This window comes from Anguilla anguilla, chromosome 14 (assembly GCF_013347855.1).
Source record: "Anguilla anguilla isolate fAngAng1 chromosome 14, fAngAng1.pri, whole genome shotgun sequence".
Taxonomy (NCBI): Eukaryota; Metazoa; Chordata; class Actinopteri; order Anguilliformes; family Anguillidae; genus Anguilla; species Anguilla anguilla.
The window spans coordinates 18636845-18659794 of NC_049214.1; the positions used below are offsets into that span (position 1 = coordinate 18636845).

Consider the following 22950-nt stretch of genomic DNA (forward strand, 5'->3'; position numbering starts at 1 on the left):
CCAGTAATTTCCTCTCATGTGGAATAATGGCAAAGGTGTGTTCAGTATCCATCTGCCTGCTCTTTCCTCATCGATTGTGTCAAAGTCATCTGCTTTCTCACCTGCGTCCAACAGACTGCCTGCAAAGTGTAAAATGAAATAAATATATTTAATTCTGTGTTTATGGAAAGGTTGACGTTTTCAACACTTTATGTGATGCTGTGTGTCGTTAGGAAGGAATATCTACCTTTGGCATAAATAACTGTGGGATGCTGGACCCTACTGGAATATGACCTACTGGTTTTTTCCCCACAGAATCCTTCACAGCCGACCATAAGCCCTTAATGGGTGAGGCCCCCGAGGTGAGGGGCTACTTCCTGGGCTGCGGCTTCAACAGCGCAGGTAAGCGGGTGGAGGCACAGCGGACGGTGTGTGGGTGAGGAGTATCATGGCGGTGTGGGGTGTCCGTGGCAGGCGAGGGGTCGAAGGCGAGCGAAGGACGTCAGTGAGAACCGCGGGTAACGGCGAGGCGGGGAGCGGGCCGCCGGGGCGTGAGGTAATCGCCTTCGCCGTCCTGCCACTTCCAGGTCTTTCCGGCGCCGGCCCCAGCAGAGACACGGGCATTAAGAGGCTTCTCATGCATAATTGAGCGCTCCGTTCCCCTTTTGAGCGCGCTGCTCGCCCGGAGAGGCGCGTGCGCTCGGCCTGCTGTCGGTGAATACCGCTCAGTCCGACCCACAGCTCAACCGCTCTGTGCATTATGTGCGTTTAAAGCCTGTCCACATTTATTAAATATCAGTGTGTTACACAATTACTCTCTTGAGTGCCACTGTGTGGTAATGTAATATGTGACGGTATATATGCAGTTGCTTGAATAATTCATTTGCCTAAAATACGTCATTATATAGGGAGTCTTACATAGTTTTCACTTTACACAGTATCCATTTATTCTCCTTGATATTTGCTAAAGCAATTGAGGATTGTCGCTATTCTCAACGGCACACCAGCGATATCGCACCTGGACTATGGACCTGCAGCCTTAGTCCAGTCTGCCAATCACTACCCCACACTGCTGCCACGATTGTGCGATTGTGCTGCTTTGCTTCCTCTGCTGTTCTGAGTGCCAGTTTGAGTTTTCATTGAAGGGAAGAGATGAGTGAGAAGGCTATCGTTAAAGACACAGCGCCGTCTCAGCTGAGATATCCAGGCACAGCTCCCTCCCGCCCCGCATTGCGACTCAGTTGTGAGAGATTGATACTATTTGATACCGGAAAAGCGAGCGCGTTTTCAAGGGCAGAGCAAGCCCCAGACAGGCCACAGAACGCTCCCTCTTCTTGGGTTCCGCTGACGTGGCCTCGTCCGCCTGTCCCTAAGGCAGAGGTCACATGACCTTACCTCACTGTCACCTTCAGCCACAAACCTGCTGATATCTGTTCAGGGTCACATGACCATGGCAGGATGTAGCTACCGAAGACAGCTGTCTGCATTCATATACGTATAATGGTAATGTCACCCTGGTAACATATGTATCTATTTTAAGGAAATAGGCAGAAAATAAACTTATTTATATTTATTTTTTATTCTTATTTATAATATTGTTATATTTTGTCCTTTTGCTTTTATCTCAATAGAAAATAGACAGGCAGTTTTGAACAATTGTAAAATAATAGGTTGTAGGATACACCACTTCAGGACCAAAATTGAATGTGTAAATGGTGAGCTATATGTCATAGTTAATTCTAGCAATTAACACATTGCCTTCAGTTATGGATAATTATGGATATTTATAAAGAAAAACATGTAATCCCCAGAGGCGTGCTGCTCGTCAAGGACTAGTCCTGCCGGCCCCCTTCTGTAGCTTTTTGACTTTTATGAGTTTTTTTGAGATTCTGATGGGGTCCTAAGCAATCTTAAATGAACTTCCTAACCTGTCTGCCTGGACTACAGCTCCCAGCAGCCCTCATGTGCTCACCCCTTGGCCTCTTCCTGCCTTCCCCTCAGCGTGCGCTAGCCATCAGCTCCACTGATGGGGGAGGCGGGGAGGAGAGCATCAGCATGCAGCAGCACGGCCGGCGCGTCCTCCCCTCCTGGCGCCGCCTTACCCCCGCCTCTCATTAGCTCTTTGCCCTGGCCGCTGTTCGGGGGTCATCTTTGGAGTGCGGCCGTTTCCAGGGGGACTGATGGAGTGGCGGCGGCCTGCCGCACTCGCTAACCTAGCCAAGTGACACGGATAAACGCTCTTATATAAGTGTGCTGAAGTCCAGCACTTTGTGTGCGCCCCCTCGAGGGGTAGCGTCTGTCATTGACAGCAGGAGCCCCTCCCCCCTCCCTCTTCCCACAGGAATTGCGTAGTGTCTCCCTTTAGAGATGGATACCAAGGGGGGCAGCTGGTGTCACTCAAAACAGATCTTCACGGCTTCCAAACTTTATCTCCCGCTCTGGTCTCATCTGCCATGACATTTACAGGGTCTCTGAAGAGAGATCAGAGAACGGAAGGCCTCACTGCTGCTCTTCAGACAGACACAGTGGGCACAACACCCCCAGTCCCCAGTCCCCTCCTGATTTCAGCAGTTCTGTGATGTTCAGTCATGTAGGCCACCCTTTGAAAAATGATTGCTATGGCAGGTTTCTCAACGAACCAAAGTCAGGCTGAACCTTTACGCTGCCAATTGCACAAATTGTCCACAAGTCTTCAGTGAGCTTCCACAGGGCTGCAGGCAACCAAACTGGCCTTTTCCCAAAGGGCTGAGACAGTAAAGGCCCTCTGTACAAGTGCATGCTGGGACCTGTAGTCACTGGTGTGAACCCCAGCGGTGTCATTAACAGACTCTCACCAGCAGTACAGCATAGTGGGACAGTTGCATCCTCCGAAGCAAAAGGGTTTCACTTCTCCTCAGATCAGCACTAGCCTTCCTGTAATCACTGGCCTATCAGTGGAGTGCTGCCCAGTCATGGTGCTCTCTGTGCATATGTGTGAGGCATGTAGTTAATTCCAAACTGGGAAGAAAATTTTGCTTTTCATTCTAAGAAAAAGTAATAAAAAATGAGAAGCTACAAACCTGTGAAGTTGTACTACAAGCAATATTGTTCTGAATGATCTAGCACTTCATTAACGTAAATTAGGAGATTCAGGTTCACGTGATCTGAGTCTCAAATATTTCATTACCAGAAGCAGGAGTGTAATAAGGACTCTTTACCTGTAATTAGTGCACTGAGCTGTATAACTGTGCTTTTTAATGAGTCTCTCATCGTGTCTGATCTCAGATGTGTAATTAGGAGAAAGTCCTTTATATAGCTCATCGTACATCGCTAATGGCAACTTCACACAGACCTGGGAATCTCAGCCGGACCACACTTCAACTTCACTTCCTTTATTTGCTCAGTTCATTTCTTCCTCTCTTTTCTGTCCATCGCTCATTTCCTGTCTCTTCTCTGTCAACTCCGTCCCCTGGCTTTTGTGCTCTGTAGGTTCTCCTTCTCTAACACACTTTTCTCTCCTCCCCTCCATGTCCCAGGCAGTGCTGACTGGGGGGTGGCAGTGTAGTATAATGTGTAAGGAAGTGTAGTTATAATGGGTAAGGAACTGGTCTTGTAAACTAAAGGTTACAGGTTGCAGGTTTGATTCCCGGATAGGACTCTGCCGTTGTAACCCTTGAGCAAGGTACTTAACCTGCATTGGGTCTTGCTTCAGTACATATCCAGCTCTGTAAATGGATGCTGTGTTAAAAGCTGTGTAAGTCGCTTTGGATCAGAGCGTCAGCTAAATGCCCATACTGTAATGTAATGACTGTTTCCTCCACTTTAGCCTCCGTCTGGGCTGCGGTTGGAGGGATTCCTGTTGCTGTAAAATAGTGGCTAGGGACACGTGTTTGTGTGGTTTGTGTGACTGGCAGCTGTCTGTCACACACATGGAGTCTGAGGATTCATTTGTATGTCCCTGTGTGTGTGTGTGTGTGTGTGTGTGTGTGTGTGTGCGTGTGGGCGTGTGTGTGTGCGTGTCTTGTGCAGGGATGATGCTCGGAGGTGGCTGTGGGAAGGAGCTGGCACACTGGATTATTCATGGTCGGCCAGAGAAGGACATGTATGGCTACGACATAAGGTACAGTCCCAGATGCATGCATTCACTGTCTGGTCTTCTGTAGGAGGGATCCAAGTGTGTGTGTGTGTGCCTGCGTGACTGCGTGCGTGTGTGTGTGTGTGTGTGTGTGTGTGTGTGTGTTTTGCCACACTCTGTCCTGCTCTCATTTATAAAATAAAAGCACTCAGACTCTGATGGGGCTGTTTTACTCTGTCCAGACTTGAGTGTACCGGTGACTTTAGGGAAGGTGAGAAGACAGTAAGGGAGAGACAGGCTGTTAACACACAGACAGCACCATACGCCTTGGCGCGGTCACATCGTCCCAACGCGATATCGCCGCTGGGCACCGTGGCCCAACGGCACTGCTGCTCATTTGCATTGTGGGACACCCGCCCCCCCCCCGGCCCCCGGCCAGTCCGGCGGGGTGTGATTGATGGCAGGTGACAGGGCACACTGTGAGGAAGGGGACATCAGTCAGGGTGGACTCCTGTGTCCGTCAGGGGGCCAGCATGACCTTCTCTGCTTCCTCACTCAGGAATTGTAATCAGGCGGGTGTGAACATGCTGTTTTGTGTACGCTCTTTCTCAGCTGTTCAAAGGCACATTGTGGCATCGCCTGGCATGGCTGCTCTCACTCTCCCCTCTGCAGGCTGCCACTGTCACAGGACTCTTCTTCTTCTACTCTGTTGTCTCAATGCAGTCACCTCACCAGTGCTGTAGTGTCCAGACCCTAGAATGCTGTTAAATTCAATCCTTTTGAAAGTAATACTTTGTTTGAGTAGTGAACTGCCGGGCGGAATGAAGAATTGCTTTTCCCGCGCTCCACATTTCTTTGTCCGAAGGCCTCCTAATCCCAGGTGTCAGCTTTGACGGACCTTTGGTTCAGTTACTGAGGTGAACAGCTGTGTCGCTATAAGTCTGGCAGGGCCCGTGGACCTCCATGCCAAAATCCAGATAGGAACTGTCTCTGTGCAAAAGTCTCTGACAAAACGGAGCAGTTCTGTGACTCCTAATTAAGGACACGTCTATGTTCTGCAGCAGTCCTGCTAAAAGCCCTCGGTCCACACAGCCGGCTAGGTGCCACAGCACAACATCTGCCGGCTGGCATCTTCTGGGGCAGAGATGTGTCACTTGCCAAGAGAAGCTTTCCTTCATGAAAAATTCATCAGCAGCTCTTTTGATTGCTTTCATATTCCGAGACATTAGTGGCACCTGGCTGCCTATTTTCAAGCACTCTGATAATAATCTGACTTGTATGAGAACAGAGGGAAACAGATTTTAAGGTCACCCAATGCACATGTTTTTATTCTCCCACACAAACACACACACACACACACACACACACACGCATACACTCAGACCCTTTCTTGAATTGTAGCATTCAGTACTCAGTAACGAAAACAGACTGCTTCACTACAGTGTTACGTGTTTCCCATGGCAGTGCGTGTCAGTGTGTCTGTGTATTTATGTGCACTTTTATGGCTGTGTGTTCAAACACCTGTTCTGTCATAAAGTCGGGGCTCCTGTGTTGCTTTGGCGTTTGCAGGAGGTTCCACCACTCGCTCACCAACAACAACCGCTGGATCCGAGAACGCAGCCATGAGTCCTACGCCAAGAACTACTCTGTGGTGTTCCCCTTCGATGAGCCGCTAGCCAGTCGCAACATGAGGAAGGACCCCATCCACAAGGTGCAGTCCCTTCCTCCCACCCCCAACCCCACTCCTCTCAGCAGGTGAAGAGTAAGAACCATGATTCCCAGGGACAGAGTAATGATGCGCTCAGATTTTTTCTGTTAGTCCTCATAGCCGGAGAGTATCATTGTCCAATCGAGAGAGAAATGGAACTGCGGAACAAATGGGAGACTAAATGATCGAGCGTTAGCCTTGCAGTTCTGGTCTCTGAATCTGTGTGCATATGTGTATGTGTGTGTGTGTCTTGTGTGCTTGGGTGCGAGAGCGTGGGTGTTATATTTATGTGCAAGTTCCTTTTTGGGGAGGAGGAAGCATTGTGTAATTAACACTGAGCGGCTGGCCAGTATCCTAGTGTTTTACTGCCCCTTAGACTCTGAGCTGCTTTTCTGTGCTCATGTGTGTGACCTGTTGCTAAGCTACAGAGAATGCTAATGTGTTACCAGAAATATCCAGAGCTGGGTTTTCCATTCTCCCCTTCGCCTCGTACTCAAGAACACTGATCTGGGAAGAAGATCATCCTTGTGGATAATGGAGTCCTGAATTAAAGATAGTCAGCAATAAGACTGTTAGATCCTCATTTATCATTGCAATTCCTGCTAAGATGTCTGTAATTGAGACACTTAGCCTTAATATTTCATTCCGGGCTTGAGAAGAAAACGGGCGGGAACACAGCAGTGAGCTCCACACGGGCGGTCTGCCTAATGCTCCACATTACGTTCTGCCTCCCACAGTGCCGCTTAATACCATTTTCTGCCTCCTACAACACTGCTCCAAACAAACTTCTACCCACTGTAGCACTGCTCCAAACAAACTTCTACCCACTGTAGCACTGCTCCAAACAACTTTCTACCCACTGCAGTACTGCTCCAAACAACTTTTTACCTCCAAAGCACTGTTCTGCCCCCTGGCTGCCACATTATGATTAACCCCCTTATAGTTCTGTTCTAAACCCCTCTCTGTCTCCTAAATATACTCTATAGCCCTTTCTGACCCACACAGTACTGTTGCACACCAGTGCATAATAACAGTAGTTTTTTTTGCATACACAATACATGATACAATAATTAATTTTTTTGGTAGAAGCTATGGCGGATATCTGCTGTATTATTGATGTAGCATGGTGTGCACATGTGTGTAACTCTGTTTGTGTTTCAGTTCGTTTCTCTGGTCTATTAGTGATGTAGCACTCTATGCACATGTGTGTAACTCTTTGTGTTTCAGTTGGTTTCTCTGGTGTATTAGTGATATAGCATGGTGTGCACATGTGTGTAACTCTTTCTGTTTGTGTTTCAGTTGCTGCTGGATCAGGGATGTGTGTTCCAGGAGAGACATGGCTGGGAGAGACCAGGATGGTTCAACCCAGATGGTCCCGCTCCTGTAAGCATGACGATCCAAACCAGCGTGCGGTGAAAATCATGTGCTGTCCTGACAAATGAAGACTTGGTGGAACAGTCCATCACTTAATGCGTGTCATTTTTTTCCTGGGTCTCACTTGATGCGTCTTCATTTTTTTTGTGTGAAAGATCATTAGATTGATGTGTGGCAGATGTCACCTGTCATTGCATCATCATGCCAATGCATTGGCTGCATTCACTTGGCTGTACCGCTGTCACTCTTCCTCTAGTTACACCAGTACTGTCGGGCTCTAGTGACTGGAGTGGGACCCAATCCCAGCCCTCCAGTGGTTTACCATTCTGTTTTGCACTATTTTTTAAAAAGCCAATTATGCTCCATTAAAAATGAGCAAGGGGTAAAGATTCAGGGGTTAAATACCAATATCACTTTAGCTGTATCTGCTAATGTATCTTGAAAAGCTGCTGCATTGTTGTTAGTTGCTTCCTGAAACAATAAGTCACTAGTATGGTCTCGCAAGTTAAGTCAGCAGCACTGTGTAAAGAAAGACCAGGAGAGAGAAAAGATCACTCTGCAGCTGTTTCTTCTGTTTTTGTCTCAAAGGTTCTGGACTATGATTACTATGGAGCATATGGTCTTCCTAAAAATGAAAACTACAAATACAACGATCTACTGGACAAGGAGTACACCTTTTCCTTTCCTCCACATCACCATGTGGTGAGTCACCCCCCCCCCCCCCCCCTTCCCTCCCCTGTCTGTGATTCTCACCTGGGCTACTTCTAGAGCTGAGGTGTCAAACTAAATTCCCAGGGGCTGCAGTGTCTGCGGGTTTTCTGTGTGCGTGTGTACGTGTGTGTGTGTGCGCACGTGTGTGCGTGTGTACGTGTGTGTGTGTGCACGTGTGTGCGTGTGTACGTGCGTGTGGCTGTGTGTGTGTGTGTGTGTGTGTACGTATGTGTGTCATGTACATGGGTGAGTGCGTGTGTGTGAGTGCATTCTGAATTGGAGACACAGTGAGTATGTGCATGCTGACTGAGTATGTGCTCCGTCTGTCTCTCAGATAAAGAAGGAGTGTCTGACCTGTAGGAATGCAGTGGCTGTATTTGACATGTCCTACTTTGGCAAGTTCTACTTGGTTGGGCCAGACTCCAAAAAGGCAGCAGACTGGCTTTTCTCTGCAGATGTCAACAAAGGAGTGGGTGAGTTCAGATGTAGCATTCACATGCTTTCTCAGTTTAAACACACAGACGTGCACCCATACACACGCTCGCGTGTACACACACACACACACACACACACACATTGTCTAATTTAAATAAACACTGATACCTTCCCAAAGAGTGACTGATGATTGAAGCTGATGTGTCCATCTGGATTAAACTGTGTTCCAGGCTCCACGGTCTATACTTGCATGCTGAACAAGAAGGGAGGAGTCGAGAGTGACCTCACAGTCAGCCGCATTGAACCAGGCTCCACCCACTCACCTCTGACACCCAAATTTGAAGGTGAGTTTAACTGCAACTGTTTCAGCAGTGATTGGCAGGCCAGGGAGTGGTGGGCCATGTCCCAGAAAGATGCAGGGTACAGAGCAGTGATTAATGTCCCATCTTGCTTGCCGTCAGTCTGCAGTATGCTGTTTACAACAGGGCCATACAGATGAATCAGCGCCAATCCTGATTTTAATTTTTGAACATCATACAGTATACAGAGTCCTAAACACTTGCTCCTACTAGATGTCTCTTGAGACCAGTATCACATTTCAGTTAGTTTCATAAATATGCTACATTGGTTGATTTTTATGCCAGATGCTTCCTCACAAATTAAGATCCATCTGTCCCCACTGTCCCTGAATGATTACACTCTTGAGCAGCTGATGTCGGCCAAGGGTGAATCTGATTATCATCTTTAAATCCGTCTTGGACCGTATTTTTTTGATGAAATGAAGGGAGACATACCTTTTAACTGAAACTGAAATTTAATGGACAATTGTTAAAAATGATATACTGGGCTTGGGCCCAACACAAAGATCGCCATCTTCGCAGGTCATCGCAGTTAGTCAACACTGCACTTATTTTCAAATGTTGGACCAGTCTCCCATTTAGAGAAGTGTGCCTGGGTTACTTTCCCCTGACAGCCGTTCACAGAGCCAGTGCTGACCGTGGCCAGCAGCCTCCACAGGGTGACCCCCAGATCGAGTGGGAGTGGAGGTTGTGGCAATCAGCGCAGATAAATATGATTGAGAACAACAAATTGGGGAGAAAAATGAAGGGCATTAGAAAATAAGTGCATCTTCACAAATTAAAAACAAAACAATTGACTTTGCAAATGAGGTCCTCAGCAAAGGACACAGCTGTTAGCTACTCAGTGTGGCACGGCTAATCCTGTGCACCCTCACTGTGGACCTTTCTTCAACAACCAGCAGTCTCTGAACTGACATAGGCTCTGTCCAGCCCTTCAGGATGGAGTTCATAGAGGAAGTCAAGCCTGCCAGTGAAAGACGTGTCTTGTGTGAAACTAATTGAATTTGGGTATTATCCCCAAAAAGGAGCAGGCCCCAAGCTGACACTCACACACTCAAATACAATAACTGTTACTCTCAATACATGCATTTCACTGGTTTTTGGTGCTTAGGACCTGCTTGTTCTTCCTTAGTTCTCCTGCCTAGGGGAATTTTTTGGTGATAATTTGGTCACATTTTTTTGGTGTTATTTTCCTCCTCTCCAGGATAATGGTCATGGTAATTATCTCTGCTTTTTAGCAGACCTACCATGTGGAGGACTTCTGTTCTTGTTGCATTCATGCCACATTTACACATATATGTATATACTGCTGCCCCATTTGATTTGTATGTGCTGCTGATCCTGATGTGGTTCCACTTTCCTCATACATATCTCTGTAAGTATGTGAGATGCTCTTAAAGATTCTCTGAACCGAATAATTTCCTCGTGCAAAATTATTTTGCAGTCCAGTAACTAGCTGAATTTGCAAGTGCTGAACTACTTTCAACTCAATCTTGATTTAGGAACCTGCCTGGATTAATTTGAGCATTGACTGTAAATTAAATTGGACCTCTTGGATCACATTTGCCAGCAAGATTAGGATAATTTTAATTATTTGACAGTGTTTGTTTTGCACCTGTGAGCCCAATCAAAGGTGACATAAGGATTTCTTATCTGCAAGCTGCACAATGCATAGCAGTTTATAAATGATCTGCCTACTCAATTCAATTCCATTTATCTTTTATAGTGCTTTTTGAGATACTGTCAGAAAGATGCTTTACATAAACAGAAAATTCACAGGTGTGTCATCATAACTAGAAAGCAGTACCATTGTGCTGGTGATGAAAATAAATTTGAATTCTGGCACCTTTATGTACATCATAACTTAATTTCATATTTTCAACACAATTTGTATTCCCAAATATGTAACATCTCTTAACTCTCATGGTTAGATATAAACATGTTGTATTTAGCTGAGTTTTTTTGTTGATTTGCCATTACTTTGTGGAATACTACTAATGGTTGTGACACTGAAGGATTGGAATGCATACCGTTATCACAGGAAATGAGCAAAATAATCTTTTAAAGTTTCATAATTTGCCAAGAGTGCGGCTGGTATTAAAACTAATCTGTGAAATGAGATAGCATGGATCACCAGCAGAAAACTTATCCGGTGAAGTGCTGTTACAGATAGAGTTCGCTCTGATTCTTTTGCCTCACTTTTATATATTTCCATCCCTTTCACAAAACAACCTTGAGTTATCTGACTGTTGAAGCAGCAACCAAGCGCCCTTTGAGGACTCTGAAATATTTAAGGTTGTTATGGCAACTGAGTGGTGATAAGGCGTAAGAGTGTGTGGACTTCAGCAGGCAGAGTAGGAAGATGTGAAGGGAGTGTGCTTTTCTTTTTTTTTCACTGTGAGAGCCTTTGCATTTGCCGTTGGTCTTTACTGCGATAGGGCATGTGCACAGACGCCCGTGCTCCATCATAAGAGTGACCGCAGGGCTGTTTTTAAGGGTTACGCTCATCGATCCTTCGGTCCGAGTGGGCCAGATGAAGCAGATGGTGATGGTGGGATGGGGCGGTGAATGATGGTGGGCTCTTAAACAGGATGGCTGGATGAGTTTGGTGTGTTAGCGCAGCATTCTCGGAGGCTACGGGACGTGTTCGCCTCCGTGTGAGTGTGCTGGCTGCTGGAAGCGTTTCGGGTGAATCGTGTGAAAAGAGGTGGAAAGTACAGGAGCACTGGCTGTGCTGTGTGCCTCCCCAAACCCCCAGGAACATACACAGGGGCTCCTGCCTGTAATCCTAGCTATGTGGCTGAGTGCCTTTCACGTGAACACAAACTCAATAATTCATTGGCCACGTTAGTGTAAATTTACTGATTGTTCTTATATCCGAGAGTCCGGAGGCGCTGAAGGGGCCAGGGAGGGGAGCGTTCCTGTGTAGGAGCGGCCCTCCGGCGCTGGGGGAGGGGCCCCTCAGTGAGCGGCAGCCTGAGATAGAGCGGCGTGTTGCTCCTGTGGCTGCAGCTCTAGCTGTTACTCATCTTTCACACAGCATCAATGTTTCTTAGACGAAGTGATTTGCAGACAAAGCTGTTTCCATGGTGGAAAATGAGGGATTTCACACTTTTTTGCCGTAATATGGACAGCCTTAGACATGTTGCTTACTGTACGGTGCATATGCCATATGAAGGTAAAGTCTTTTTTATTATTTGGTTTGTGCCTTATTTTTTGCCTTTACAAATATTATTTAAATAACATGGGTTTGTCAAAATGATTTTATTTTTTATTATTTCTCTCTCTTATGCACTCTCTCTCTCTCTCCCTCTCTCCCTCTCTAAGGTGATGGCTATTACCTGGCAATAGGAGGGGGTGTGGCGCAGCAGAACTGGTGCCACATCCAGACCGTGCTGCAGAACGAGGGCCTCCGCTGCCAGCTGCTGGACCGCTCTGAGGACATGGGCATGGTCAGCATCCAGGGGCCCAGGAGGTGAGCCGCCCAGCACCGCTCTGCCCCGCGCAAATCTGTGGTTCTCTCGCCAGCCCTGGTGCTGCTGGCCTGCGGCTCACACTGTGTGTGTGTGTGTGTTCTCTTTGGGCTGCGCTGGAGGACACTTGTCCTTGTCATTGTTTGGCTGGTGACAGTGGCTGTGACTGTAGCACATGGCCAAGGTGTGGGCCTCAGCTCCCCAGGGACGCTGCCATATGGAGCTATAGGACAAAGGGCTACAGGCCTGGAACAATAGGACAACCTGCAGCACTAGCACAGAAAGCCAGGGGGCGTGCTGATCCCTGGCCTCAAGCATTTCTTTGGGTTGTTTTACAACTGGCGAAGGTGCTTGCTTTTTTTCTGAAAAATTAGCGGATGTGCTTTAGGATTTAGCGCTTGATATATTGTTATGCAGCTGGACAAATCAGCCCTCAGCCCTGCTACCCCTTCCTACCCCTTCAGGGGTGTGAGTGAGGTGCTCATTGCACCACTGTGGGATCTCACTGACCCCTGTAGGAGGTGATGTAAAAGGCGGGCCGGCTGAGAGGCTCACAGTGTGCAGACAGGCTCGGTGGAACTCTGGATCTGAAGGAACGTGGTCTACACTAGCCTCGGCTGGTCTGTTCTCTTTCACTGCCATGTGGAGCAGTCTAAGCATGGCCCATTCCCTCCAGCTGACCTTTATTTGCCCTTTATCATAGGCAGTCTGCTTCTTTTCACTCTGCAGCCCACCAGCAGGTGAGCTCCCACACTCATTATATCAGAGGAGTACACTTCCTGTACAGCGTGCTGGCTGCAGTAGGGACGCTGGTGTGCACTACGACACAGCCTTCGCCACTGAGTGATTCCCTCCCTTTCTAGGCAACAGTGCAGCCAGTAATGAGCCGCCCTGTGGGGCTTCTGGCTACAGTCAGTGCCAACAAGGTCTGAATTGAGTGCCAGACCCCTGGATGCAGCCAAACACTGGAAGACTGTCTTAAAGGCCTTGTCTCTAATGGTCATAGTATTGGCATTAGACAGCAGTCATTAAAGTCCTAGGTGTAGTCTGAAACATTGTTAGGAATTTACATGCATTTCTATTTGGAGCTTGTTATAAGTTGAATAAGTCATTATTAAAGTCTGTATTTGAATAGGAGAAATTTTATAGTTAGTTGTACAAAGCTGGACATTGTCCATCCATACAGTCCTGGATTAAAATTTGGACGGAACACTCAGTACTTAGAAATATTCAGGTCTTTTTCACAGTCCCTGGTGATGCCTCAGCACATTTACCTGCATGACTTTAAATTATTGAAATTCACATCATAGTCTCAGCGTTTGTGTTAGATGTGACATTGAAATTACAGTCTCATGCACACCACCTTAATGTGTTACCTAGGTGTGAAACAAACTGCGATCAGTTTTTTGGTTTCAAATTGGTTAATGTGCCTTGGGATGTGTGTTGTCATTGCCATTTTGACCAACAGGTCCCCGCGTGTAAAAATGCTGCTCAAAATCACATCTCTTTCGACAGAATCAACCCCAATTTTCAGCCAGAATCACAAATTCTAACATTAGCTTTGTTCAGTAGTTTTCAACTATAATGGTTCTAGTATATTTTATTCACTGTTGAAGAATATTTAAAATGTATTTGCCATATATTAAAAAAAAGGTCTAGGCATGACTTTCCAAATGCATTACTTAATGTAGTTTGCGGACAATAACGCATTGGTATTGAGGAAATGAGTGTGTGTGTGCGTGTGCGTGTGTGTGCGTGTGTGCGTATGTGCGTGCGTGTGTGTGCGTGTGTGTGTGTGCGTGTGCGTGTGTGTGTGTGTGTGTGTGTGGGTCGGTTTGTCTCAAGCAGCTTCATCTTTATTTCTGATGGATTTATTGCTAGCTCATCAGAAATGTACATTTACTGAAATGTACCTATTTAAAATTTCCACATCTCTGGAGAGGGGTAATGTTAAAATGTCTGATCTGCTCAGATCTAACTTTTGCCTTTGCATCTAAATGTATCTGAATTTCAAACACAGCTCAATGTGCTGAGCTTTGAGATTTATCCTTGCTGTGAGTGAGTGTAAAAAGGCTCTTATATTCTGCTTTCCTGGTTCTTACTGGAGGGAAAGAGCTCGTCCCATTACACGTTGGCAGTATTTATTTCCACAGTAATTTGATAGCGTGTAATTGCTGTATCTGTTTTATCTTGCATGTCAAGTGTGTGGGTCTCAGTACTAAATACAGCAAAATGTTCCTCCGTGGTGTGGAAACGGTTTCCTGCCCAATCAATGTGAGCATAAATTGGACTGATTGTGGCAGAGGGGATCCATGAAAGCTCAGAGGCTTTTTTTTCCTCCCGCGGGCCTCTTGTCACTTTACTTACATTTGTCGGTGGCGGACAAACTGGAATGGCTGTGTAAATAATAGTAATGGCTTTTGACGCGGGAGGGCTAATGTGACATGAGAGCGCGGCACGAAAGCTTGTTCCGAAACCGCACATGAATATATAAACGGAGCGGTGTCACTGTGTGTTTGGAGTCGGCGCTGGCGCAGGCAGGGACTGCTCAGGCGCATTATTCATGCGTTTGCTGCGCGAGGGCCTGCGTCCCTGGACAGAGGGCTGAAGGGCCGCTGGTTCTGGCTGTGAAGCGCATCGTTAATCACGGAGAGCCGCGGGCCCGGGCGTCGCCTCCGCAGCGCACGCCGCGGCTGTCCCCGTACCTGTCTCTGCAGCCCGTTAACATGGCCGCTCCCCGCGGTTTCTCTCTGACGGCTCGGTTTGTGAGGCGGTTTGGTTTTTTGTGAAGAGGTCTGCAGGCCGCGCGTGTCTGGCCTCCGGCGCTGAGAGCCGGCGTGCGCGCTGGCGTCTGTTAGCCTGGCTCAGGACTCAGGAGGCTCTGGAGTCTCTGGTATTAGTGAGCTCATTACGAGGTGCTCTCTGTACCTGTGCAGGAAGGCTGAAAGAATAGGTAATCTGAGCTGCTAATCATCTTCTCTCTCTCTCTCGCACTTTCTCTCTCTCTCTGTCTCCCTCACTCACACTCACTCACACACACACACACACACACACACTCACACACACACACACACACACACCATATGCTCACACACTCTGAATTTACACAGTTTCTTGACCTCCTCTGTCTAGTGAGCTGAGTGGTGCATTTGTTGCAGTGAATTGGTTTCCTCTTAATCGCTCCAGAGAGAGTTTGGGCCTACCTCTACACCTGTACCCTAGACCACAAACTCACACCCATCCAGCATTTTTTACATCCCATCTGTAGGTTCGTATCATATTAACAACCACGCCCCGCTGGCTTCTGTCTGGAGTACAACACTTATCATCTTTCATTAATTTCACATTGACATAATTTTGATTCAGAATCATTTTAAAGTACTGAGTAAAAAAGTTTAATTGTGGTTGAATATTCAGGGGATCACTTTACCCAGGTCATGAGAGTTAGGTAAACCAGACCAGTGCTTATGAATATCACACCCAAAGCTCCCATTACTTTTTCTTGGATGCTAGTGTAGGATGGATGCAGATATAGTTTTCCCTGCTGGGGTTCTAGTAGGCATTTTTAACAAATTATGTGCTTACACCGTCATTGCATAGCAACTTTAGTAATTGCGATAAAAAGGTAACAGGTCTAAATGGCCTCCTTCTGTTTTTGTTCTCCCTGTTTGCTAATGTAGTGCAGCTGTTACAGACTGTTCTGCTAGCGTCCGCCACTTAGAGGCTTCTGGCTCTGGGACTGCCAGGAGCAGAGTGCAGAAGAGCTGCCAGACCCAGACAGCGTAGGCTGCTTCTGTCGGGTCACATAAAGGGGTGGGACGTCCCGCGGCAGCGCTGCTTCCGCCTCTGCCTGCAGAGATGTACATGCCCCCTGTCAGGGGCGAATGGGGGGTGGGGGGGGGGGGGGGGGGGGGGGGATTTATGCTGATTGGCTGAAGTGAGCAGCTGAAATGGGGAAGAACATTATTTTGGCGACGGATGAGTGCTCATCTGTGCCGGCCAATGGTTTTAGGGAACGGCTGTCTCCTCTGACTGCAGGCGTAACCTTAATGATGTCACACATCCTCTAAGACCAGATGAGGAGAGTAGCTGCGTCCAGGCCCTAGTTCCAAAATGAAAAATTTAGTTTGTATTTACTTGCTAGGGTGTAGGTTTGCTTTTAACATTGGTGGCAACACAGTTGATCTACTGATGCCATATCCCACCCCACCCCCACCACATCAGACACACACATTTGCTTATAAATCCATATTCATGTGTGTGAGGTGAACTTTGATCTGTCCGCTAAAGTTACTTGGTTTGTAAAAACACGTATCAGGTTTTACTTGCTTTGGTCCCCTTTGCCGCTGTAATGAATCAGTGGCGTGTCCTTCAGAGTGCATTACTGGTGAGCAGAAATGAGGTGAAGAACAGTGCCGCACGGCCGGCTGCAGTAACGCCTGATTGATGTGCCGCTTGCCGTTTGTCTGGCTGTCTGTAGCCGTGATCTGCTGCAGGAGCTGCTGGACACAGACCTGAGTAATGAGTCCTTCCCTTTCTCTACACACAAGCTGGTGAAGGCTGCTGGACATGAGGTGAGTCTCTCTGACAAGCACACACGTGCGTGCACTCACACACACACACACACACGTGCACATACACACACACACACGCACTCACATACATGTGTGTGCACACACACATATATACACACATGCGCACGCATATATACACACGCACACACACATGCACACACACACACGCACGCACGCACACATACACACACATGCTTACACACACACGCACACACAGAATCCCGTTTGCACATTAAGTCCTCGCTGAACTCCTCAGATCTTCTTTGCTAATTAATAGGCTGAGATCCATCAGCAGCCAGTGTCTAATCACATGAGCAGTGGCAGGGGCAAGTGGCGCTGATTAATTCCAATTGATCTTGCTCCCTGAAGATATTTACATTTTTCTTTTTGAAAAGATACTGTACGTGAACTATTGATCTTTGAACCTTAGAGCTTCAGTTGATTGCAGCCGCTTCCAGTGATGCTAATTAAAAGTGATAGGGGGTACTGTAGCGAGTGAATTCAGTTTATTCACTGCTTGATCTGTACAATGGATGCCTATTTTTTAATTGGCAGATGCCTTAAATGATTAAGATAGGTCTGAAGAGAGTAGACTTACTTAGCCATGGGAAGTAGTGTAGATTTATGATTAACGGCAATGGATTGAAGATCAGGGATTCGCTGACACAAGTCAGAGTTTAATTTTTATGAATTTTTGATGGGCATATTTGTCAAAAGCTCTTGTGATACATGTATTGTTGCCTATGTCTATGTAAATTGGTTGCTGCATGTAGCAAATGCAAGGATTTTGATCTGAAGGGTTTGTTTAGTGAGTGAACTGTGCTGGGATAACAAGCATCTGGGTAAAGGTATTTCCCATGAAAACAAGCTGTACCGTGTAGTCTAAGGATCACAAGTTTGCTGTAGGTCTGGGTTATGCCATTAGCACTGGCTTAGCTTGTTACAAAAATGTCCAGTCATCATCTTTGAGAGATGCATCTCTCATTCTCAGTGGTGCTAGCTCTCCTGTAGCACTGTGTGGCCTCTAGTGTATATTATGGTCACTGTGTCACGGTTTAGTGCATCAGAGAAATGTTGAATTTGTGGGTTCAGCTGGCATAACTGAACTGGGAAGACTTAACAAGGGACATATTTTTAATGACGTAATGTGCGGTGAGCTAAGATGTGCTTTTGAGAGACTCGAGGTGAAGGCTCAGATGTTCGTGGTTCTGGATCATCTCATAAAAAGTGTATGCTGTGGAAAGTGCATTTAAGCATGGTGGCACAGGGAGTTCTCTGAGCTCAGACCGCTGTGCGTGTGCGAGCCTTGGCCTACATCTGCACTGAGCCCCAGAGTGTCCTGCCATGTGTTCAGAGACCTGTGGGTGCCCACGCTGGACAGATGGTCTGCTTGACTTCCTGTGAGGCCTGCAGCTTTCTCAAGTCTCTACCATCGCATCCCCTCTCTTTCTCTCTTTCAGGCTCTCCCTTTGACTCTCAAAATATCTTTTTAATGTTTTGTATTTATTACAATCCCTTTCCATCTCTTCGTCTCTCCCTCATACTGTCTGTTGTCCCTCTATTTCCAAATTTAGATCCTTAGATGTAGAAAGAAGCTAAGAAAGAATTCCTAATTTTGTAGCACTGTGCATCACTGTGAGCTCAGCAGGTGCTGAAATGCACCAGAAGTAGTAAGATGTACAATGTATGGACCCTATGTAAGGATCATCAAAACCCAATTCTTTAATGATGTAAGCTCAGTCACACACTGTTGTTCTGGAAAGCCTCCCTGGAATGTACAAAGTAATGCAGGCGTTCTGTTTATTAGCCCCAGACAAAAATTCTCACTCAGTCCAACCTCCAATGCTTGTGGGGAAAAAGGGCCATTTGGGCAGCATTTGTTTGTGGGAACGCAGGGTGGGAGGGGCAGTGAAGGCTGCTGGGAAGAGCGGAGGAGGGATGTGAAATCAATAGAGCCCGAATTTACAGCATATGGCTCCTGATGCTGAGTTATAAAACACTGGAGAAGCCCTCAGCATAATACAGTCAGCGATCTGCCCCTGACCAGGTACGGTCGAGCTCACGCAGGGGTAACCAGGCCCCTGACCAGGTACGGTCAAGCTCACGCAGGGGTAACCAGGCCCCTGACCAGGTACGGTCAAGCTCACGCAGGGGTAACCAGGCCCGGTCACACCTTGCTGTCCCTCGCGTGCCCTCGTCCCCATCCAGTCCTGGGGCAGGTTGTGAAAATCGTATCAGAGACTTGCCTGGTACTTCCTCAGTGTGGTTTTGTGAGGAACTCTTGTTTGAGTGGAGCTGTCAGTATGGCTGGGCGATATATCGCAACAATAATTATTGGATGCAATAACAGTTGTCGCCACCGTGTGGTGTTGTATTTTTCTCTTGGCTTATACCTGATGCGGTAGTAAGCAATAATGCTTCAGAGGCTGCGTGAAATGCTTGTGGAAAAAACGACTTTCTGAAAAAATATATTGGATGAACATATGATGACATGGAAGCTGTACCTTGGTGCTGATTGGCTTATCGTCTTATCAACAACCAACAGGTAACAGTTTTTTTCTAGAAGCATTTCACACAGACTCTTTAGTTTGTTTACTTTCGCTTCAGGTATAATAAAAAAGAAAAAGACAAAAAGAAAGGTTGATTTCATTTTTTTCCTTCTACTCTTGGTTCAAAGATGCACAATCATTCAACTGAGGGACAGAAGTCAGGGGTTAATGCATGTAGCTTTTAGTCTCTGGGTGTCTGTTCTTATCCTGTTACACTTTTTTGGGATATCAAGCATTCTGGCGTCCTCACTCTCTCCCTCCTGTGCGTTTGTGTCTCTGTCCTGTCCCGGGACCCCCTCCCTCCGCAGGTGCGTGCCATGCGTCTGTCCTTCGTGGGCGAGATGGGCTGGGAGCTGCACGTTCCCCGGGACTCCTGTGTGCCGGTCTACCAGGCTGTCATGGCCGCGGGTGCCAAGTACGGGATCTGCAATGCCGGCTACCGGGCCATCGACTCCCTCAGCATCGAGAAAGGTCAGCGGCATCCTTTACCGACGCTCCACACCCAAAGGACCGGTTTTCCGTTCAGGGCTTTTATCTATCACTGGGGGGTGATGAGGACGTGGGGAGTTTCATGGCAGAGGTCTGTTTCTCTGCTGAATTCAGAGAGCCTTCAGCTGGGCCAGCTCAGCCTCCACTGCAGGAAAGGTCAAGTGCGCTTGCTCAACATAAATAATAAAGACAGAAGTTGCAGGTTCAGTGGAATAAAGAGACAGGGGTCAGTTTCCCACTTGTCATAGCAGAATATGATTTAGTTGACCGCGGGGGGTCATCTGTCTTTGCTTAGAGGTGGACCACTCCTTCAAATGTCATGAGATTTGATGTATTATTATAATATCTGTGAGAGTTCCTAATATTCAAAGGCACACGTTAATGAATTAGCGTTAATATACGGATAATATTGAATTATATTCTCATTATCTCATTAGTTATTAGAGTGAACAGATAACTAATACATGCATTAATGATTCCGTCACTTTTTGTCCTGAGGCAAGTGCATCCTTTTATTCCTACATACCATTCTTTATTGTTCTGTCGAGTGGGGTTTCTCTTGTTCGGTTGTTATATTGGAAATATAGCAATTGTAGCTTGTGCCGCTGCCTTCTCAAAATTACCTGCTTATGTGGAACAGTAATTTATTTTATACATTAAAATGTCTGTTTTACACACATGCAATTCAAAATACACACAGGACCTGTCACCCGCAAGAAGGATCTGTTTCTTTGTGTTATGGCTGATTTGCTGCAAGTTCTTAAGATGGTAAAATTTTGTATTCAGCTGGACATTGTCTAAAATGAAGGTCTTGCAATTAATTTTTTTTTATGTCTTTTAAATTGAGTTCCCTTTTTGCATACATTTGTAACAGCACTACAGTTAAGTGCCTTCGGTTCAACTGGTTCATGCTCTTGAAACACAGGTGTTGCTTGCTAAAAATATTTTGTCAGAATCTGGGAGGGATCTGTCTGCCAATGCAGATTGGTTGCTTTGACAGCAGCCAATATTGTTCCCAAACTGACACTTAGACTGCTGGTGGCTTTAGCTGTGTGATTTTTCATAATATTTTTAATTTCCTGGCATTGAAAGAAGGAGTGATGTCCCCACGATGTGCTTATTTATTAGCTGTTTCATATACAAGCACTGCCCATCCATTTGTGATTACACAACACAAACTTACATCATCTCTTGGAGAGAGAGCTTGATTTTCTCTTTCATTGGAAAGGGGGAAAGGATGAGGATCCTGAGCGATGGTTTTGAATATTTGATATTGGCGAAGGTAAACAGAGCAACACAAATTGCAGTGTATATGTGTCTGACACAGCGCAGGGTAGCGCAGTCAGGCTGCATCAGCTACCCCTGGGCAGCGAGTAACAAGGAGACCAATGTGCGTGATGCAGTTCATCGCTCGCCTCAGACAGTAGCATGCTTACCAGGGCAAAGCAAAGGGGCATCACAGCAGATTGATTCATGTGCAACATCAGGTCCAGCAATGTTACACTCAGACTAACTCAAGGAAGTTCAGATGCTCTGGACTGTGTTTGTGTGCACTGAGGGCTGGTGTGTGTGTCCCTGTAACTGCATCATTAGGGTACAGGCACTGGCATGCAGACCTCCGGCCCGATGACACGCCCCTGGAGGCGGGGCTGGCCTTCACCTGTAAGCTGAAGAGTTCCATCCCGTTCCTGGGACGGGAGGCGCTGGAGGCCCAGCGGAAGCGCGGGCTGCGCAGACGCATCGTGTGCTTCACCATCGACGAGTGAGTGCTGCCTCACCCCCCTGAAGGGGGCCGCTTCACCCGAAATGAGAAAGCAGGACTACATAGGAAGCTCGACGGATGAAATGGGAAAATTATCATATCGAAGTCATGTGACTTACTATTGCATATGTGTAGGCACGTATGCATTGGTGTATGTATTTGTATGTATGTGGCCATTTACAGGGCATATTACGTTGTGCGTGTGTGTTTATCCATGTATATATGATGTGTAATATATAACAATATATAATATTTAAATTTATTTTTTATATAATATACATATCAATATGGATCACATACTATTAGCGTTCTAATCTCAAATCCTAAAATAGGTGAGACTACACTTTTTCTTTTTTCTTCTTTCCCAGTGATGTACTAATTCTCAAATACACTTATTTATGTACTTTTGTATTTATTTTTACCCTTGTGCTTTATCCTTCTGTATTTTCCTGTTTTTATTTATAGGTGTACGTACATGCCTGTGTGTGTGTGTGTGTGTGTTTGTATACATATGTATGCATGTACTGTATGCTTGTATGTATGCATGTTTATATGTATGTGTACATATGTATATATGTTGTCTCTTTACATGTGTCTGTATGGAATGAAAACGGTGCTTAGAATATGCTTTTCCATGTGATTGTAAGAGATGATTAGATAATCGTGAGGAGTGAGACAATAAATTATTGATGGGATGATGGGTATTGTAGTTTTATCTAACAGAGCTGACTCATTGTGTTCTCCACTCCAGGAAGGTACCAATGTTTGGCCTTGAGGCGATCTTCAGGAACGGCCAGCCCGTGGGCCATCTGCGCCGGTCAGAATACGGCTTTGCCATCGACAAGACCATCGGTTACGGCTACATACGGAACCCTGATGGGGGAGTGGTGAGTGCAGGCTCGCAGTGCAGTCATCCTGTTACAGCCTTACTTTGTTACAGAATCACCAGGTTACAGACTTGCCGTGTTACAGAATCACCCTGTTACAGACTTATCGTGTTACAGAATCACCCTGTTACAGACTTACTGTGGTACAGAATCACCCTGTTACAGACTTACTGTGGTACAGAATCACCCTGTTACAGACTTACTGTGTTACAGAATCACAGCACTGCATACTTCCCTCTGCGTTTCAGTGGGAGGACTGGTCAGTGCTGTAGGGCCTGGCTTTCTGTTCAGTATTCTGAGGGCTGCTTTCACTGTTCATGTGTAAGCACCAAGCAGCAGACGTAAATATAGCAGGACAGGGTGATGTGTGCTGGGTCCTCTCCTTTCCTCTTATCATGGACGTTAAATAATACAGCTTGACCCCAGGGAAGGAAGACACAGGCTGCCCCTGCTGCTCACACTGCTCTGCCAGGTAGAAATACGCATCCTGGTGGCAGATATCCACAGGGGTGAAATATCTCTCTCCCTCTGATTTATACCCCTTTGCCCTCCGCGTCTCCATTCTGACCCTCAGCAGGGTGCTGCCTGTCACAGCT

At 46.6% G+C, this 22950-nt stretch overlaps 1 protein-coding gene across 1 annotated transcript in view; it reads left to right on the plus strand.

Moving 5' to 3' along the window:
• The window catches only part of sardh (sarcosine dehydrogenase), a 42347-nt gene that overhangs the window by 15207 nt on the left and 4190 nt on the right, over positions 1–22950 (plus strand). Inside the window, exons 9-20 of the mRNA XM_035391251.1 lie at positions 295–381; positions 3988–4078; positions 5603–5744; positions 7041–7124; positions 7704–7817; positions 8161–8299; positions 8492–8605; positions 11948–12095; positions 16574–16667; positions 19525–19687; positions 21299–21467; positions 22219–22354. Coding sequence (XP_035247142.1) covers positions 295–381; positions 3988–4078; positions 5603–5744; positions 7041–7124; positions 7704–7817; positions 8161–8299; positions 8492–8605; positions 11948–12095; positions 16574–16667; positions 19525–19687; positions 21299–21467; positions 22219–22354 — 1481 coding nt within the window. The remainder of the gene's footprint in view (positions 1–294; positions 382–3987; positions 4079–5602; positions 5745–7040; positions 7125–7703; positions 7818–8160; positions 8300–8491; positions 8606–11947; positions 12096–16573; positions 16668–19524; positions 19688–21298; positions 21468–22218; positions 22355–22950) is intronic.